At 42.6% G+C, this 15,552-nt stretch overlaps 1 protein-coding gene across 4 annotated transcripts in view; it reads right to left on the reverse strand.

Annotated features, from left to right (window-relative positions):
- Positions 1–5,613: 5,613 nt before the first annotated feature.
- The window catches only part of LOC137349404 (toll-like receptor 3), a 179,221-nt gene continuing 169,282 nt past the window's right edge, over positions 5,614–15,552 (reverse strand). For all 4 annotated transcript variants that reach the window (XM_068014936.1, XM_068014925.1, XM_068014932.1 and 1 more), the window contains 2 exons: positions 11,333–11,457; positions 5,614–6,535 (listed from right to left, as the gene is read on the reverse strand). In XM_068014936.1, coding sequence (XP_067871037.1) covers positions 6,003–6,535; positions 11,333–11,457 — 658 coding nt within the window. In that variant the 3' untranslated portion in view covers positions 5,614–6,002. The remainder of the gene's footprint in view (positions 6,536–11,332; positions 11,458–15,552) is intronic.

Consider the following 15,552-nt stretch of genomic DNA (forward strand, 5'->3'; position numbering starts at 1 on the left):
ATTCCATCACACTCCTGACTTGTGCCTTGTAGATGGTGGACAGGCTTTGGGGAGTCAGGAGGTGAGTTACTCGCTGCAGGATTCCTCGCATCTGACCCGCTCTTGTAGCCACGGTATTTATATGGCTACTCCAGTTCAGTTTCTGGTCAATAGTAGCCCCTAGGATGTTGATAGTGGGGGATTCAGTGATGGTAATGCCATTGAATGTCAAGGGGAGATGGTTAGATTCCATCTTGTTGGAGATGGTCATTGCCTGGCACTTGTCTGGCGTGAATGTTACTTGCCACTTATCAGCCCAAGTCTGGATATTGTCCAGGTCTTGCTGCATTTCTACATGGACTGCTTCAGTATCTGAGGAGTCACGAATGGTGCTGAACATTGTACAATCATCAGAGAACATCCCCACTTCTGACCTTATGATTGAAAGAAGGTCATAGATGAAGCAACTGAAGATGGTTGGGCCTAGGACACTACCCTGAGGAACTCCTGCAGTGAAGTCCTGGAGCTCAGATGATTGACCTTTAACAACCACAACCATCTTCCTTTGTGCTATGTATGACTCCAACCAGTGGAGAGTTTTCCCCCGATTCCCATTGACTTCACTTTTTCTAGGGCTCCTTGATGCCATACTCGGTCAAATGCTGTCTTAATGTCAAGGGCAGTCACTCTCACCTCACCTCTTGAGTTCAGTATCAGATTAAAAGAAGAGGCTTACAATATTGCAAAAAAGAGTAGCATGCCTGAGGATTGGGAGTGTTTTAGAAACCAGCAAAGGGCCACCAAAAAGTTGATAAAAAATGGAAAAAATAGAATGAGAGTAAACTAGCCATTAATATAAAAACAGATTGTAAGAGCTTATATCGGTATATCAAAAGGAAGAGAGTAGCTGAAGTAAATGTTGGTCCCTTAGAAGCAGAGAAAGGAGAAATTATCATGAGGAATGAGGAAATGGCAGAGGCATTGAACAAATATTTTGTGTCTGTCTTCACAGTAGAAGACACAAGTTCCGTACCAGAAATAGACAGTAACCTAGGGGCTAAAAAGAGTGAGGAAATTAAGGAAATTCAGATCAGCAGAGAAAAAGTATTGGAGACACTTAAGGGACTAAAATCTGACAAATCTCCAGGATCTGATTGCCTACACCCTAGGGTTCTAAAAATGATAGCTGCAGAGATAATGGATGCGCTAGCTATGATTTTCCAAAATTCAGCAACAGTCCCATCAGATTGGAAGCTGGAAAATGTTACATGGCTTTTCAAAAAAGGAGGGAGAGAAAGCAGAGAACTACAGACCAGTTCGCCTAAAATCTGTCATTGGGAAAATGCTGGAATCCATTATTAAGGAAGTCTTAACAATGCACTTAGAAAAGCACAGTATGATTAGATCAAGTCAACATGATTTTACTAAAGGGAAATCCTGTTTGAAAAATTTATTAGAGTTTTAGAGGACGTAACGAGTAGGGTTGATAAAGGGAAACCAGTAGATGTAGTATACCAGGATTTCCAAAAGGCATTCAATAAGGTACCACACAAAAAGTTAATAGGCAAGATAAGGGCTCATGGAGTTGGAGGTAATTTATTAGCATGGATAGATGATTGGTTAATAGACAGGAAGCAAAGAGTGGGCATAAACAGGGCATTTTCAAGTTGGCAGGTAGTGAATAGTGGAGTGCCACAAGGATCAGTTCTGGGGTCTCAGCTATTTACAATCTATATTAATGACTTAGATAAAGAGACAGAGAATAATGTATCTAAGTTTGCTGATGATACAAAGGTAGATGGAAAGGTAAGCTGTGGCGAGGATACAAAGAGGCTGCAACGAGATATAGACAAGTTAAGTGAATGGGCAACAAGATAGCAGATGGAGTATAAGGTACAGAAGTGTGAAGTTCTTTACTTTGGTTGTAAGAATAGAAAAGCACAATATTTTTTAAAAGGTGTGAAACGTGTAAGTGTTGATGTTCAAAAAGACTTGGGAGTACTTGTACAAGGAACGCAGAAAGTTAACATGCAGCTACAACAAGCAATTAGGAAGGCAAATGGCAAGGGGATTGGAGTACAGGAATAAAGAAGTATTGCTACAGTTAGATAGAGTCATAGAGAGATACAGCACTGAAACAGGCCCTTCGGCCCACTGAGTCTGTGCTGACCATTAACCAGCCATTTATACTAATTCTACATTATCCTACATTAATCCCATGTCTTCTACCACATCCTCACCTTTCCTCAATTCTTCTACCACCTACCTACACTAGGGGCAATTTACAATGGCCAATTCACCTATCAACCTGAAAGTCTTTGGCTGTGGGAGGAAACTGGAGCATCTGGCGGAAACCCATGTGGTCACAGGGAGAACTTGCAAGCTCCACACAGGCAGTACCCAGAACTGAACCTGGGTTGCTGGAGCTGTGAGGCTGTGGTGCTAACCACTGTGCCACCCATTAAATACTCCCACTGTCCTAGCTTTTTTTAAATTCCAGATTTTTTGTTAATTGAATTCAGATTTCATCATTTGCTATGGTGGGATTCAAACCCATAAAGCCTGAGCTCCAGATTACTAGTCCAGTGACATTACCACTATGCCACCACCTCCCCTGCCCCTTGTACAGGGTTTTGCTGGGACCACATCTGGAGTACTGTGTGCAATTTTGGTCTCCAAATTTAAGAATGGATATATTTGTATTAGAGGCATTACAGCAAAGGTTCACTGGATTGGTCTCTGGGATGAGGGGGTTGTCCTATGATGAGAGGCTAAGTAAATTGGGCCTGTATTCTCTGGAGTTTAGAATAATGAGAGGTGATTTCATTGAAACATATAAGGTTCTAAAAGAGCTGGATAGGGTAGATACTGAGAAATTGTTTCCGCTGGTCGGGAATCTAAAACACTGGGGCACAGTCTCAGGTTAAGGGACCGATCATTTATGACCAAGATGAGGAGAAATTACTTCACTCAAATTCTCTTCCCCAGAGGGTTGTGGATGCTCTATCATTGAATACATTTAAGGCTGGGATAGATAGATTTTTGGTCTTTCAGGGAATCAAGGGACATGACAAGCAGGCAAGAAAGTGGAGTTGAATCCTAAGATCAGCCATGATCATTTTGAATGGCGGAGCAGGTTCGATGGGCCGTAAGTCTACTCCTGCTCCTAATTATTGTGTTCTTGTGTATCAGTTTTTTCATGTCCGCTGATGACAATCAGCTCTCACTAAATCTCAGCTATATAAAAGCAAAATACTGCGGATGCTGGAAATCTGAAATAAAAACAAGAAATGCTGGAAATACTCAGCAGGTCTGGCAGCATCTGTGGAGAGAGAAGCAGAGTTAACGTTTCAGGTAAGTGACCCTTCTTCAGAAGGTTCTGAAGAAGGGTCACTGACCTGAAACGTTAACTCTGCTTCTCTCTCCACAGAAGCTGCCAGACCTGCTGAGTATCTCCAGCATTTCTTGTTTTTATCTCACTCGACTCATCCATTATCTCTAAATTATCAGACAGCTTGTCCAACATCCAGTACTGGATGTACAAAAATTTCCTCCTGTTAAATATTGGGAAGTCCAAAGAATTGTCTGCAGTCCCTGCTTGAAATTCCATTCCTTAGCCACTGACTCCATTCCTCTCCCCAGCAATTGCCTGAGACTGAACCAGACTATTTGCAACCTTGGTGTCAGATGAGCTTCCAACCACATATCTGTGCCACCAATAAGACCACCTATTTCCATCTCCCTAACATCGCCCAACTCTACTCCTGCCTCAGCTCATCTGCTGTTGAAACCATTATTTATGCATTTGTTATCACTATACTTAACTATTCCAATGCATTCCTGACCAGTCTCCCACATTCTACCCTCTGTAAACTAGAGGTCATCCGAAACACGGCGTGCCCTGACTCGCACCAAGTGCCATTTACCTATCATTTCTGTGTTGCTGACCTATATTGCCTCCCAGTTAAGCAATGACTCAATTTTAAAATTCTTATCCTTGTTTCAAATTTCGTCCGTGACCTTGCCCCTCCCTATCTCTGCAATCTCCTCCAGACCCAGAACCCTCTGAGGTATCTGCGCTTCTCCAATTCTGGCCTCTCGAGCATCCCATATTTTAATTGCTCCACCAGTGATGACTGTGGCTTCATCTATTCTCTAGAGTTTCAAAGAATGAGAGGTGATCTCATTGAAACTTAAAGGGATAGACAGGGTAGATGCAGGTAAGATGTTGCCCCTGGTTGGGGAGCTAGAACCAGGGGACAGAATTTCAAAACGAAGGGGGAAGCCACTTATGACAGAGAAGCGGAAAAATTTCTTTACTCAGAGGAATTCTCTACCCCAGAGGGCTGTGGAAGCTCAGTCATTGAGTATATTTAAAGCAGAGATTGACAGATTTCTAAATACCAATGACATAAAGGGATATGGGGATAATGTGGGAAAAAGTGGATGATCAGCTATGATCGTATTGAATAGCAGAGCAGGCTCGATGGGCTGAATGGCCTACTCATGCTCCTATGTTCCTATCTGCCAGGGCCCTAGGCTCTGAAATTCTCTTCCTAAACCACTCCACCTCACTACCTCTCTTTCCTCCTTTAAGACGCTCCATAAAACCTATCTCCTTGACAAAGCTTTTGGTCATCTCCTTATGTGGCTCAGTGTTATATAATGCTTTTTAATGCTCCTGTGAAGCACATTTTATTATGTTAAAGACGCTAAATAAATATGAGCTGTTGTTCAAACTTAGATGTGAAAAAAATAACTTTTTATCAACAGTTGTTTAATCACTGAAAACACAATGTACTTGCTGCTGTTTGTTAAGCTTTATTAATCTGTTTAAAAGCACAAGCACCACTTACAATGATGTGTGCGATGTATGATTGAAGAGTTGATACATATACAATCAATATATCGTGAACAATATTTTCAAAGGATTAGGCATGACGCTTAGCTTCATGAGAAACTCTGAATCTGATGTTTATTTGCACAAAAGGACAAAAATAAATCTTTAAACTGCGTAATTTGAGGTGGTTATTGATCAGTCCTCCCGTAATTTTACTTTAACAAACATGGAGGCTGTCACTTAATGCAAGTGCAAGAATTAAATGTACCAAACAGATAGTATAGCATTTGATAATTAGTTGGTGACTAACTTTTCTTTTAGGTAATCTGTAACTTTTGCTTTTAAATATATTTTAAATATAAATATATGGGATTTGTAATAAATCTATTTCAAAAGTATTCTTCACCTTTTATTATTTCAGATGCCTAAACCCAAAATAAAATGGCATATTCTATTGTTTTACTTTAAATTAAATAAATCTACTATGCACAAAATGCATTTATATTCACACTTGATCAGTATGCACAAATGCAACTCTCTTGTGTCGTAAACAATGTAAGTAGCATTCCAAAGTTCTTTTTTTGAAATTTATTTTCCTCATTTTCCTTAATTTCCTGTACCTCCAGGTTGCTTTTATTCTGCAGTTACCATTTCTCATTGGCAGTTGGGCAGTTGTGTTTCTACCTTGTCTCTTTGTTTTGATATTTTTGAGCACACATTCATTTTTGCTAATTGAACTTTATTTCCTTGATGGAAATGAGATCAAGTTGATAAATTTTCTATGACAACAGTGAGACATTTTCAAGCATTTTCCTTTATTGCACTGATGAATTCATTGCCTAAACTGAAAGGTGTCTGCAAGTCTCTAAATGTTTTGATACATTTGGTAAAGAAAAATGCTACAATTTATTTTATATATAAAACAGCAATATTTTTGTCATAGAGAAAAATCTTTAATAACATTGCAGTGTGAATAAATGTGTTATGTATGGGCTGGCAACCATAAAACGTAAAAAAAAAATTATTTACCTTTACTTAAATGTTGACCCCAATTTATTTTTGGATTATTTCTTAATCACAAAAAATGAATTATTTGGTATTGCGATAATTTAATCACATTTTATCACAATTTAATGTTTGATTTTCCTGTCCTGTCCTGTTCAAACTGTAATGCTTCATTGTTTTAGGACTCAAGTTTAACAGTAAGTTGATCACCATCTTTGTTTGCGATTCGGTGAGAAGCATAGTGATAGAGTGACTTTAAAGCTTCTTTCAATTTATGCAGTCTGCCCAAAGTGTTTTCTTCACCTCCTAAATCAGGCAGCTCTGGTCGTTGTGAATTTGGAGATAATTTAGCTATATTGTATTGTTTCAGTTTATCTCTTTCTGCGTCCCTGGTTGATTCCTCATCCTTTATTTTGTTCTTTAAATCCAAGTTTTTGTTCAATAACTCGTCTTTCATTTCTGCCTGTTTGTCACCTAATTGCAAATCCTTATTCAGAATTTCGAGACCTAATTCTGGTTGTATTCGATTGGCTTCCAAATTACGCGGTTCAGGATTTCGAGAGCGTTCCAAGTTATTTACTTTATTTTGGGTCTCATCATCATGTTTGTCTTCTGATAATGATGAAACTGTGCCAGCTTTGACTGCCTCCATTTCTTCAATAATTCGTTCTTTATCTTTTAGTATATTCTGTTTTTTGACTTCCTTTGTATCTGTAAGTAGTGTTGGTAATATTCATTAATATCTATAATCTAGATCAAAATTCCCCAAAATAAAGATTCTGCAAATATTTTAAAAGCAGAACAAAATAATTATTGCATTTAATAAATACATTAATGGTTAAATGGTAACTAATATTGCATGTATTAGGTACATTTGTTTTAAAATTAACTAAAATTGCAGGCAACAGTATTTATCTTTAGAATAACTAATACTGCATGCATTGGGTGTAATTGTTCTTAAATTAATTAATCACATTCAATAAATACATTAATATTTAAAATAACTAGTAGTACAGGCAATAGGTATTAATTTGAAAAATAAATACTAGTATAGCATGCAATAGATACAATAATACCTGAAATAAAAATGAACAAAATAAGTGCATGGGTATTCAAAACAAAATAACTATATTGCATGCAATAGGCTAACTAGTGTTTAAAATAATCCCTAATATTGAAAATACTGGGGGCAACTTTAAGTGCCTCCATATGGTGCTTAGCATCGGTTTTCGCTAAGCTCCAGTGACGAACATCTTTCAAAAAATCCTGAGAAGGACAGGCAGAGCATCCACCTGTTCAAGTGTGAGGCCTCTTGTATTAAGCAAATGGATGTACAAGGGACCCCATTTCTCCGGTATTAATTGGCAGAGTGCGTGCCGCTCACGTTCTGCCATATGCACCAACATTGAGGAACCTAACCAGCAGCTCCTTTGCCTGCGCAGTACAAACAGCCCAAGTTTCTTTTTATCTTTTATTTTTGTGGGTCAGGAATGGCCAGAGTGCATCTCCTATGCCTGCAAAAAAACTCCAGCCCACTACCAGCCTATACGAGGCTACCCACAGGATGTGGCCTCCTCTACATTGGAGAGACTAAACGCAGATCGGGTGACCGCTTTGCGGAACACCTCCGCTCAGTCTGCAAGCATGACCCTGAGCTTCCAATTACTTACCATTTCAATTCATCACCCTGCTCTCATGCTCACATTTCTGTCCTTGGCCTGCTGTTGTGTTCCATTGAACATCAATGCAAGCTCAAGGAACAGCAGCTCATTTTCCGATTAGGCACACGATAGCCTTCTGGGCTCGACATTGAGTTCAATAATTTCAGAGCATGACTGACTTTTTTAAATTATTATTTTATTTTACTTTTTAACCATGTGTCTGCCTTAAACATGATTTTCATGTGTGTGCTTTTGGACAGAGCTGTTCATTATTCTGTTATTAAGACTCTCTCTAGACTAATGCTTTGTCTTTCACCACACCATTAGCACTCTCTTTGCCTTTGTCCCATGACATCTTTGTCATTTAATCTCTCCTGCCCTCTGCCCTATCACACACCTTCCCTTTTGTTCTCTTCTCCTGCGACCCTCTTCACTTGCTTAAAACCTATTACATTCCTAACCTTTGCCTGTTCCGGTGAAAGGTCACAGACCTGAAGTGTTAACTCCGCTTAGAGTTTTAAAGCACAGAAACAGGCCCTTCGGCCCAACGCGCCTGCGCCGACCATCATCTAATCCCATTTTCTCGGACTTGGCCCATAGCCATGTATGCTATGGCATTTCAAGTGCTCATCTAAATATTTCTTCAATGTTGTGAGGGTTCTTGCCTCTACCACTCCTTCAGGTGGTATGTTCCAGATTCCAACCACCCTCTGGGTGAAAAACTTTTTCCTCAACTCCCCTCTAAACCTCCTGTCCCTTATCTTAAATCTATACCCCCTGGTTATTGACCCCTCCACTAAGGGAAAAAGTTCCTTCCTATCTATCCTATCAATGCCCCTCATAATTATGTATAGCTCAATCAGGTCCCCCCTCAGCCTTCTCCACTCCAAGGAAAACGACCCCAGCCTATCCAGTCTCTCTTCATAACTGAAATGCTCCAGCCCAGACAACATCCTGGTGAATCTCCTCTGCACCCTCTGCAGTGCGATCACATCCTTCCTATAGTGTGGTGACCGGAACTGTACACAGTACTCCAGCTGTGCCCTAACCAGCATTTTATACAGCTCTAACATAACCTCCCTGCTCTTATATTCTATGCCTCGGCTAATAAAGGCAAGTATTCCGCATGCCTTCCTAACCAACTGATCTACCTGTGCTGCTGCCTTCAGTGATCTATGGACAAGCACCCCAAGAACTCTCTCACCCTCTGTACTCCCTCGGATCCTGCCTCCATTGTATATTCCCTTGCCTTGTTAGTCCTCCCAAATTGTATCACCTCACACTTCTCAGCATTAAACTCCATCTGCCACTGCTCTGTCCATCTTACCAGCCCATCTATATCGTCCTGTAATCTAAGGCTTTCCTTCTCACTATTTACGACACCACCAATTTTCGTGTCATCTGCGAACTTACTGATCATACCTCCTATATTCACGTCTAAATCATTAATGTACACTACAAACAGCAAGGGTCCCAGCACCAATCCCTGCGGCACCCCACTGGTCACAGGCCTCCATTCGCAAAAACCACCCTTGAATGTCACCCTCTGCCTCCTTCTACTAAGCCAATTTTGGATCCAATTTGCCAAATTACCTTGGATATCATGGGCTCTTACCTTCTTAACTAATCTCCCATGCGAGATCTTATCAAAAGCCTTACTGAAATCCATGTAGACTACATCAACTGCTTTACCCTCATCTACATATCTAGTCACCTCCTCGAAAAATTCAATCAATCAAATTTGTTAGACATGATCTCCCCCGACAAAGCCATGCTGACTATCCTTGATTAATCCCTGCCTCTCCAAGTGGAGATTGATCATATCTCTCAGAATTTTTTCCAATAATTTCCCTACCACTGACATTAGACTCACAGGCCTATAATTACCTGGCTTATCCCTGCTACCCTTCTTGAATAATACCGTTCCCTCTCCACAGATGCTGTCAGACCTGCTGAGTATTCCCAGCACTTTCTGTTTTTGCTCCACACATCCCTGTGTGCACCTCCAGTTAAAATTATGTCCTAATGGTACTATGCCTGTAGATGGTCCTGTAATGATCTCACTATCTGAACCATTTAGTAAAGTCAGACTCCTACTAATATTACAGCCCTGATTTTAACTCGGGGCAGGAATCAAGCCGGCAGGCAGCCAACCATCCTGAACTTGACAACTTGAAGCCTGGCCAATTTTAACTTCCAGGCGTAATTTGCATTTATTTGTTCAGCTGCCTGCCAATACTAGCTGGAAGAGGTGGCTGACCGGCCGATGACAGCAGAATAGGATAGCAGGAGGCTGCTGGCATAGACCGAAGGAATGATCCTTTGAGGTAAACAATGGGGTAGAAGTTTCAGGAGTACCTCACAATCAGGGCACGGGGGAACCCACAGAAGAGGAGGTCTCAGATTTCTTTGTGCCTCAAACATTCCTATGTCCACTGTCATAATAGTAAATGCCTATGTAAATTTGTCATGTCATAAATACACCCTGCTTGTGGTGCTCTAGTTTTGCATCTGCAAGCTCCTCAACCTGTACAGCAGAAAAAACTTCAGTCATCCAACCAACCCTATTTGTCTGCTCACCAAATTGCCATCGTTTTGCTGTTTAAGTATAAATGATATCTATTTCAATTATTATACAAAATTGTACAACTTTAAAATGGGCACTGAAGTACAGCTCTGTGCCCTAGCTCAAATATATCCCTCATTCCAACCCTATTTCACTTGTGTGCAATACCACAGGAGAATGACTAGTAATAACTAATGTTAGATGCTAAACATACATTCATGTTTGCAATCATAATTAATACTTCAGGTGACAGATACATTAGTGCTTAAAATACTGAACAGTGCACAACATGGGTATTCTAATACACAATAGGATTCTCCTTGTCCTTCCCTCCCGCACCACTAGCCTCCACATTCAAAGGACTATCTGCTGTCATTTCTGCCACATCCAGCATAATGCCACCAGCAAATACATCTTCCGTTCTCCTCCCCTTTCAGCATTCTGAAGGGTTCATTCTCTCCATGTTCCACTCCTCAATCGCCTCAACACCGTATCCCCTTCCCAGGGCACCTTCATGTGCAAGCATAGGAGGTGCAACACCTGCCCTTTTACCTCCTTCCTTTCCACCATCTGGGGTCCAAAACATTCCTCCCAGGTGAAACAGAAACTTACTTGTAATTCTTTCAATTTAGTATACCGTATTCGCTGCTCAGGAATACACTGGGGAGACCAAATGCAGATTGGATCATTGCTTTGCCAAATACCTCCATTTAGCCCACAACCATGATGTTTTAATTCTCCACTCACTCCCACTCTGACCTCAGCCTTCTACACTTTTCAAAAGAAGCTCAACGCAAACTGGAAGAACAGCATCTCATTTTTCAATTGCGCACTTTACAGTCTACTAGACTCAACATGGAGTTCAACAATTTCAGATCATAACCTCTGCCCCCATTTTTTCAGGTAGCAGCTAGTGGTAATAGTTTTGCTATTCTCATTTACAACTCTAGACGCATCTTTTGTCTCTTTACTTTCCCATTACCATCTCCTTTTGCCTTGCACCATCATCCCATTTGTTATTTAATCTCTCCTTCCTCCCATGCTAGTACAAGACTTCTGTTTTGTTCTTTCCCCTACCTTCTCCTTCCTGCCTCTGTACTTGCTTAAAACCTGTCACACTGTAACTTTTTCCACTTCTGACGAAAGGTCAGTGACCTGAAACGGTAACTCTGTTTCTCTTTCCACAGATGCTGCCTGACAGGCTGAATATTTCCAGCATTTTCTGTTTTTATTCTAATGTTTAAAACAATAACTATTTAACAGCAGTCAGAAGCAACTTACAACACTGCATCAGTGATATGGTGCAAAATATATTCTTGCAGTTAATCTCCACATCTCTTGTCAGAATAAGCTTGTTCAGATGTGGATACTTGCATAAGCAACATTTTAAAGTATGAGATATATACCTGTAGAAGAACATAGTGATAATGGTTAAAACAAACAAATCTTGATACAGTAGCTCAATCTATCTTTTCCTTTCCAACAGAGAAAAACTGTTTTCTAGAATTTTCCGGAATTTATAACATAAAAAAACAGGAGCAGGAGTAGGTCATACAGTAACTGGAGCCTGCTCCGTCATACATTAAGATCATGGCTGATCTTCTACCTCAATTCTACCTTCCCTTCCTATTCCACTATCCCTTGATTGCCTTAGCATCCCAAAAATCTTATTCTTGAATATATTCAATGACTAAATTTCCAAAAGGTGTTGAATAGGTGCCACACAAAAAGTCAATACACAAGGTAAGGACTCATGGAATTGGAGGTAATATATTAGTATGGCTGGAGAATTGGTGAACAGACAGGAAGCACAGAGTAGGGATAAACAAGTTTTTCAAGTTGGCAGGCTGTAACTAGTGGAGTGCCACAAGGATCAGTGCTGAAGCCTCGGCTATTTGCAATCTATATTAACGACTTAGACGAAGAGACCGACAGTTATGTGTTTCCAGGTTTTCTGAAGATTCAAAGCTTGGTGGGAACGTAACCTGTCAGGAGGGTACAAAACGGCTGCAAGGAGACATAGACAGGTTAACAAGGTGGCAGATGAAGTATAGGGCTGAATTTTATTGGGGCGACGGGCTCCGTGGCGCAGCCCTTTGAACTCGCCGGCGTGCCCGCATTCACCATCTGCTGCCGAGCCCCTGCGATATTAATCGCGGGTGCTCATTGCCATAGGGGCCGCGCGCCGCCCTCCCCATATTACGTGGGGAGAGGCGGGATATTCGGCTATGTGGGCAAAGCGGGAGATCCTTTTCACAAGAAGAGGCTCTCCTGCCTGAACAAGGCAGTCTGGCAGGAGGTGGCAGAGAAGGTGAGTAGCTGTGGGGCTATCCGGCATCAAAGGGTCCAATGCCAGAAGGAGATGAATGATCACTCTCCCAGCCAGCCGAGGCCCTCTAGGTTTCATGCGCACAGGGTACGACTGCCAAAGTCATCCACAGCCAAAGGACTATCATAGCCGCAGCCTTCCTACAGCCAGGCTGCTAGCACAGAAGTGGCAGCACGTAGGAGAATCTGCAAGCATTTCCAACAAGCATCCTGACACAGATGGGTCTGCATGGGTGACACAACACTCTAGAAAGGCCGGAAACAAATCCGTCTTCACTAACATTGCAGCACTTTTACTGTGTGAATGAAGAATGCCAGAATGCACCAATGTATGGAATAACAACATTGCCATGCCAGTATCACTCATGTGTGTCTCCACGGATGCAGTACTTTGGACAATGGGTCAGTATTCTGCTGCCTGTAATGGTGGACGCAAAGATGTTGCTGATGTGGACTGCTGTACAACAGGTGAATAAGGATGCTATGTGGGAAGCAGAGCCCACGGTGGTTCTTATGACGTGGAGAACCTTTGAGCAATGAGGTGCTAACATGCATCCCTAGCTCGCTGCTTGCCCTGCATGCGGTGCCTGGATGTTCTCTGTCCTCCCATGTGTCTGTAAGACCTCAGTCCAAGGATCAGTGCTGCTCATGTCTCTCCTCATCCTGCAAGGCCTCCCTACTATTGACTGTGTAGTTGTGCAGAGCACAGCAAACAGCAACGATGCGAGCACCCCTTTCCGGCCTGTATTGCAGAGCACCATCCGATCTATCCAGGCAGCGGAAGCGCCTTTTAAGCATGCCGATCGCCTGCTCAATAGTGGCTCTTGTAGCTCCGTGGCTGGCATTGTATTGCTTTTCTGCAGCAGTGCTGGGGCATCTCAGCAGTCATGTCTCCAAGAAGCCACCCCTCCATCCGAGCCATTTCAGTGAACAGCAATGGCAACTGGCGCAGGATGAAGGCGTCATGGCAGCTGCCTAGAAAGCAGGCATAGATTTGCATAAATCGCTTCTGGTGATCACTTACGAGCTGCACATTGATTGAGTGGAAGCCCTTACGGTTTATGTATTCAGCTGGTCGCCCAGTGGGAGCCTTGATGGCCGATTGGGTGCAGTTTACTACCCCTTGCACCTATGGGAATCCTGCAATGGAGCCGAAACTGGTGGCCCTCTCAGCTTGGGTTCCAGGGTCCGTCGTGAAGCGGATATAGTCACCAGCCCTCCGGAACAGGGTATAGGTGACCTCCCTGATGCAGCGGTGCACTGCTGACTGTGTGACCCCACAAAGGTCTCCGGTGGGCCCCTGAAATGATGCAGAGGCGTAGAAATTGAGAGCCGCTGTTACTTTGAGGGTCACAGGCATAGGATGTCCCCCAAAGCCCCTGGGCTGCAGGTCAGCATTCAGCAGGGCACAGAGATGTGTCACTGCCTCTCTCAACATCCGCAGTCGCCTCTGATACTGGCGCTCTGACATCTGCAGGTACGTCATGCGGGACCCGTAGATACGCGGTGATCTGTAGTGGCAAGCTCTCCTTCGGTGCTGCTGCTCATGACCGGGGGCCTCTATATGGGATGTTGGCTTTGCCTGCGGCGCATATGGATACTCTCAAGAAGCGCATCAATGAATATAGGGTGAACCATCCCCATCTTCAAGTTGCAATTCAACTCGGTTCCTTCAATTCTTCGAAGGTTCCTGGCAGGGCAGAGATCGATGTTGAGGGGTACATCAGGTGCTTTCATGCAGCAGCTGTATGGTATGGCATAACATTGCCCATCTTAGCTCCCACTAAGAGAGGCACCGCAGGACCACATAAAGATTGAACATGCTGCATAGATTGACCCACAAGACATATAAGCTTCACACGCCTACCGTCTCTGGCACTCTGCCCCGCATACAGGGTGACTCGAGTGCCATTGCTCCTTCAATGACAGAGGCAGTCAATGGAACAGAGCTGCCAACCATTATGGAGGGCGGAATCGCAGTGGCTCCCTTCGGTAATGCAGAGTGAGACCCCTGAATATCCCCCCTCCCTCCTCCCTTTAAGAATGCAGAGTGAGACCCCTGAATAACAGAACTTACCTTCGCTGGCCACAACTTCTGCCTCTGAGAACCCGCTGGCTTTTCAAATCGTGAATGGGACGGCACGTGACGGCCGTCCGTTCAGCGAAAAATCCGGAAGTGTCAGTGGAGAAGCAGTGGGCTGCATAATCAGCAAAGGTAAGTACTCTTTACCAAATGCTAATTGTGGTGCCGCAGCCATGTGGCGGGGGGGCTGCACCGAGGTCCCACTGCCGCCGGTAATATGTGGTGGGCCCTTCTCAACGTCACGGGTCGTGGCGGGCCTCTCCCTGAAGCAATTTACCGGCCCCCATGCCATGACCCGCGGGGTCGAGGGGCCAGTAAAATTCAGCCCATAATGTGGGGAAGTCTGAGGTTATTCACTTTGGTTGTAAGAATAGAAAAGCAGAATATTTTTTAAAAGGCGTGAAACTTTTAAGTGTTGATGTTCAGATAGACTCGTGTGTACTCATAAAGGAACAAAGAAAGTTAGCATGTAGGTACAGCAAGCAATTAGGAAGGCAAATGGCATGTTGGCTTTTATTGTAAGGAGGTTGGAGGACAAGAATAAGGAAGTCTTGCTACAATTATATAGGGTGTTACGACCGAGGTGGGAGGAGTGCACTGTCTTTTCTAGTTCCACTTCTGCACAGGCCACAACATATATTCAAATGTTTACGCAGTTACCAACATGGTCAATCATAGACTCTACTCTTTAACCCAGAATAAAATACACCAACCAGGTTTCTTTAATAAACAACAAAATTATTAGTTTATTATAAAACAAGACATAACCAGTAACAAAGCATTAACACACAGAGTGAAGTATGAAAGTTCCCTTTTACCTTAGTTACACACACGAACACCGAAAAAAATAGAGATTTATTTTTTAGAGCTCTGTTACAAAAAAAAGACGAAAAAGAATACTTTGGCCAAATACTTGCTAATTCTTGAAGAAAAAAAAAGATATGGAAAGACGTCAGTTGTCCCTTTTTGATTTGGAGCCCAAATGCACATAGACAGCTGTCTCGGGGATCTTCCTAGAACAGTTCTTTTCTGGCGATGTTGAGGATCAATTCAGCAGGCTTTCCAGAAGAAACATGGCAACAGGGGTTTC

The sequence above is a fragment of the Heterodontus francisci genome, chromosome 2 (assembly GCF_036365525.1).
Source record: "Heterodontus francisci isolate sHetFra1 chromosome 2, sHetFra1.hap1, whole genome shotgun sequence".
Lineage (NCBI taxonomy): Eukaryota > Metazoa > Chordata > Chondrichthyes > Heterodontiformes > Heterodontidae > Heterodontus > Heterodontus francisci.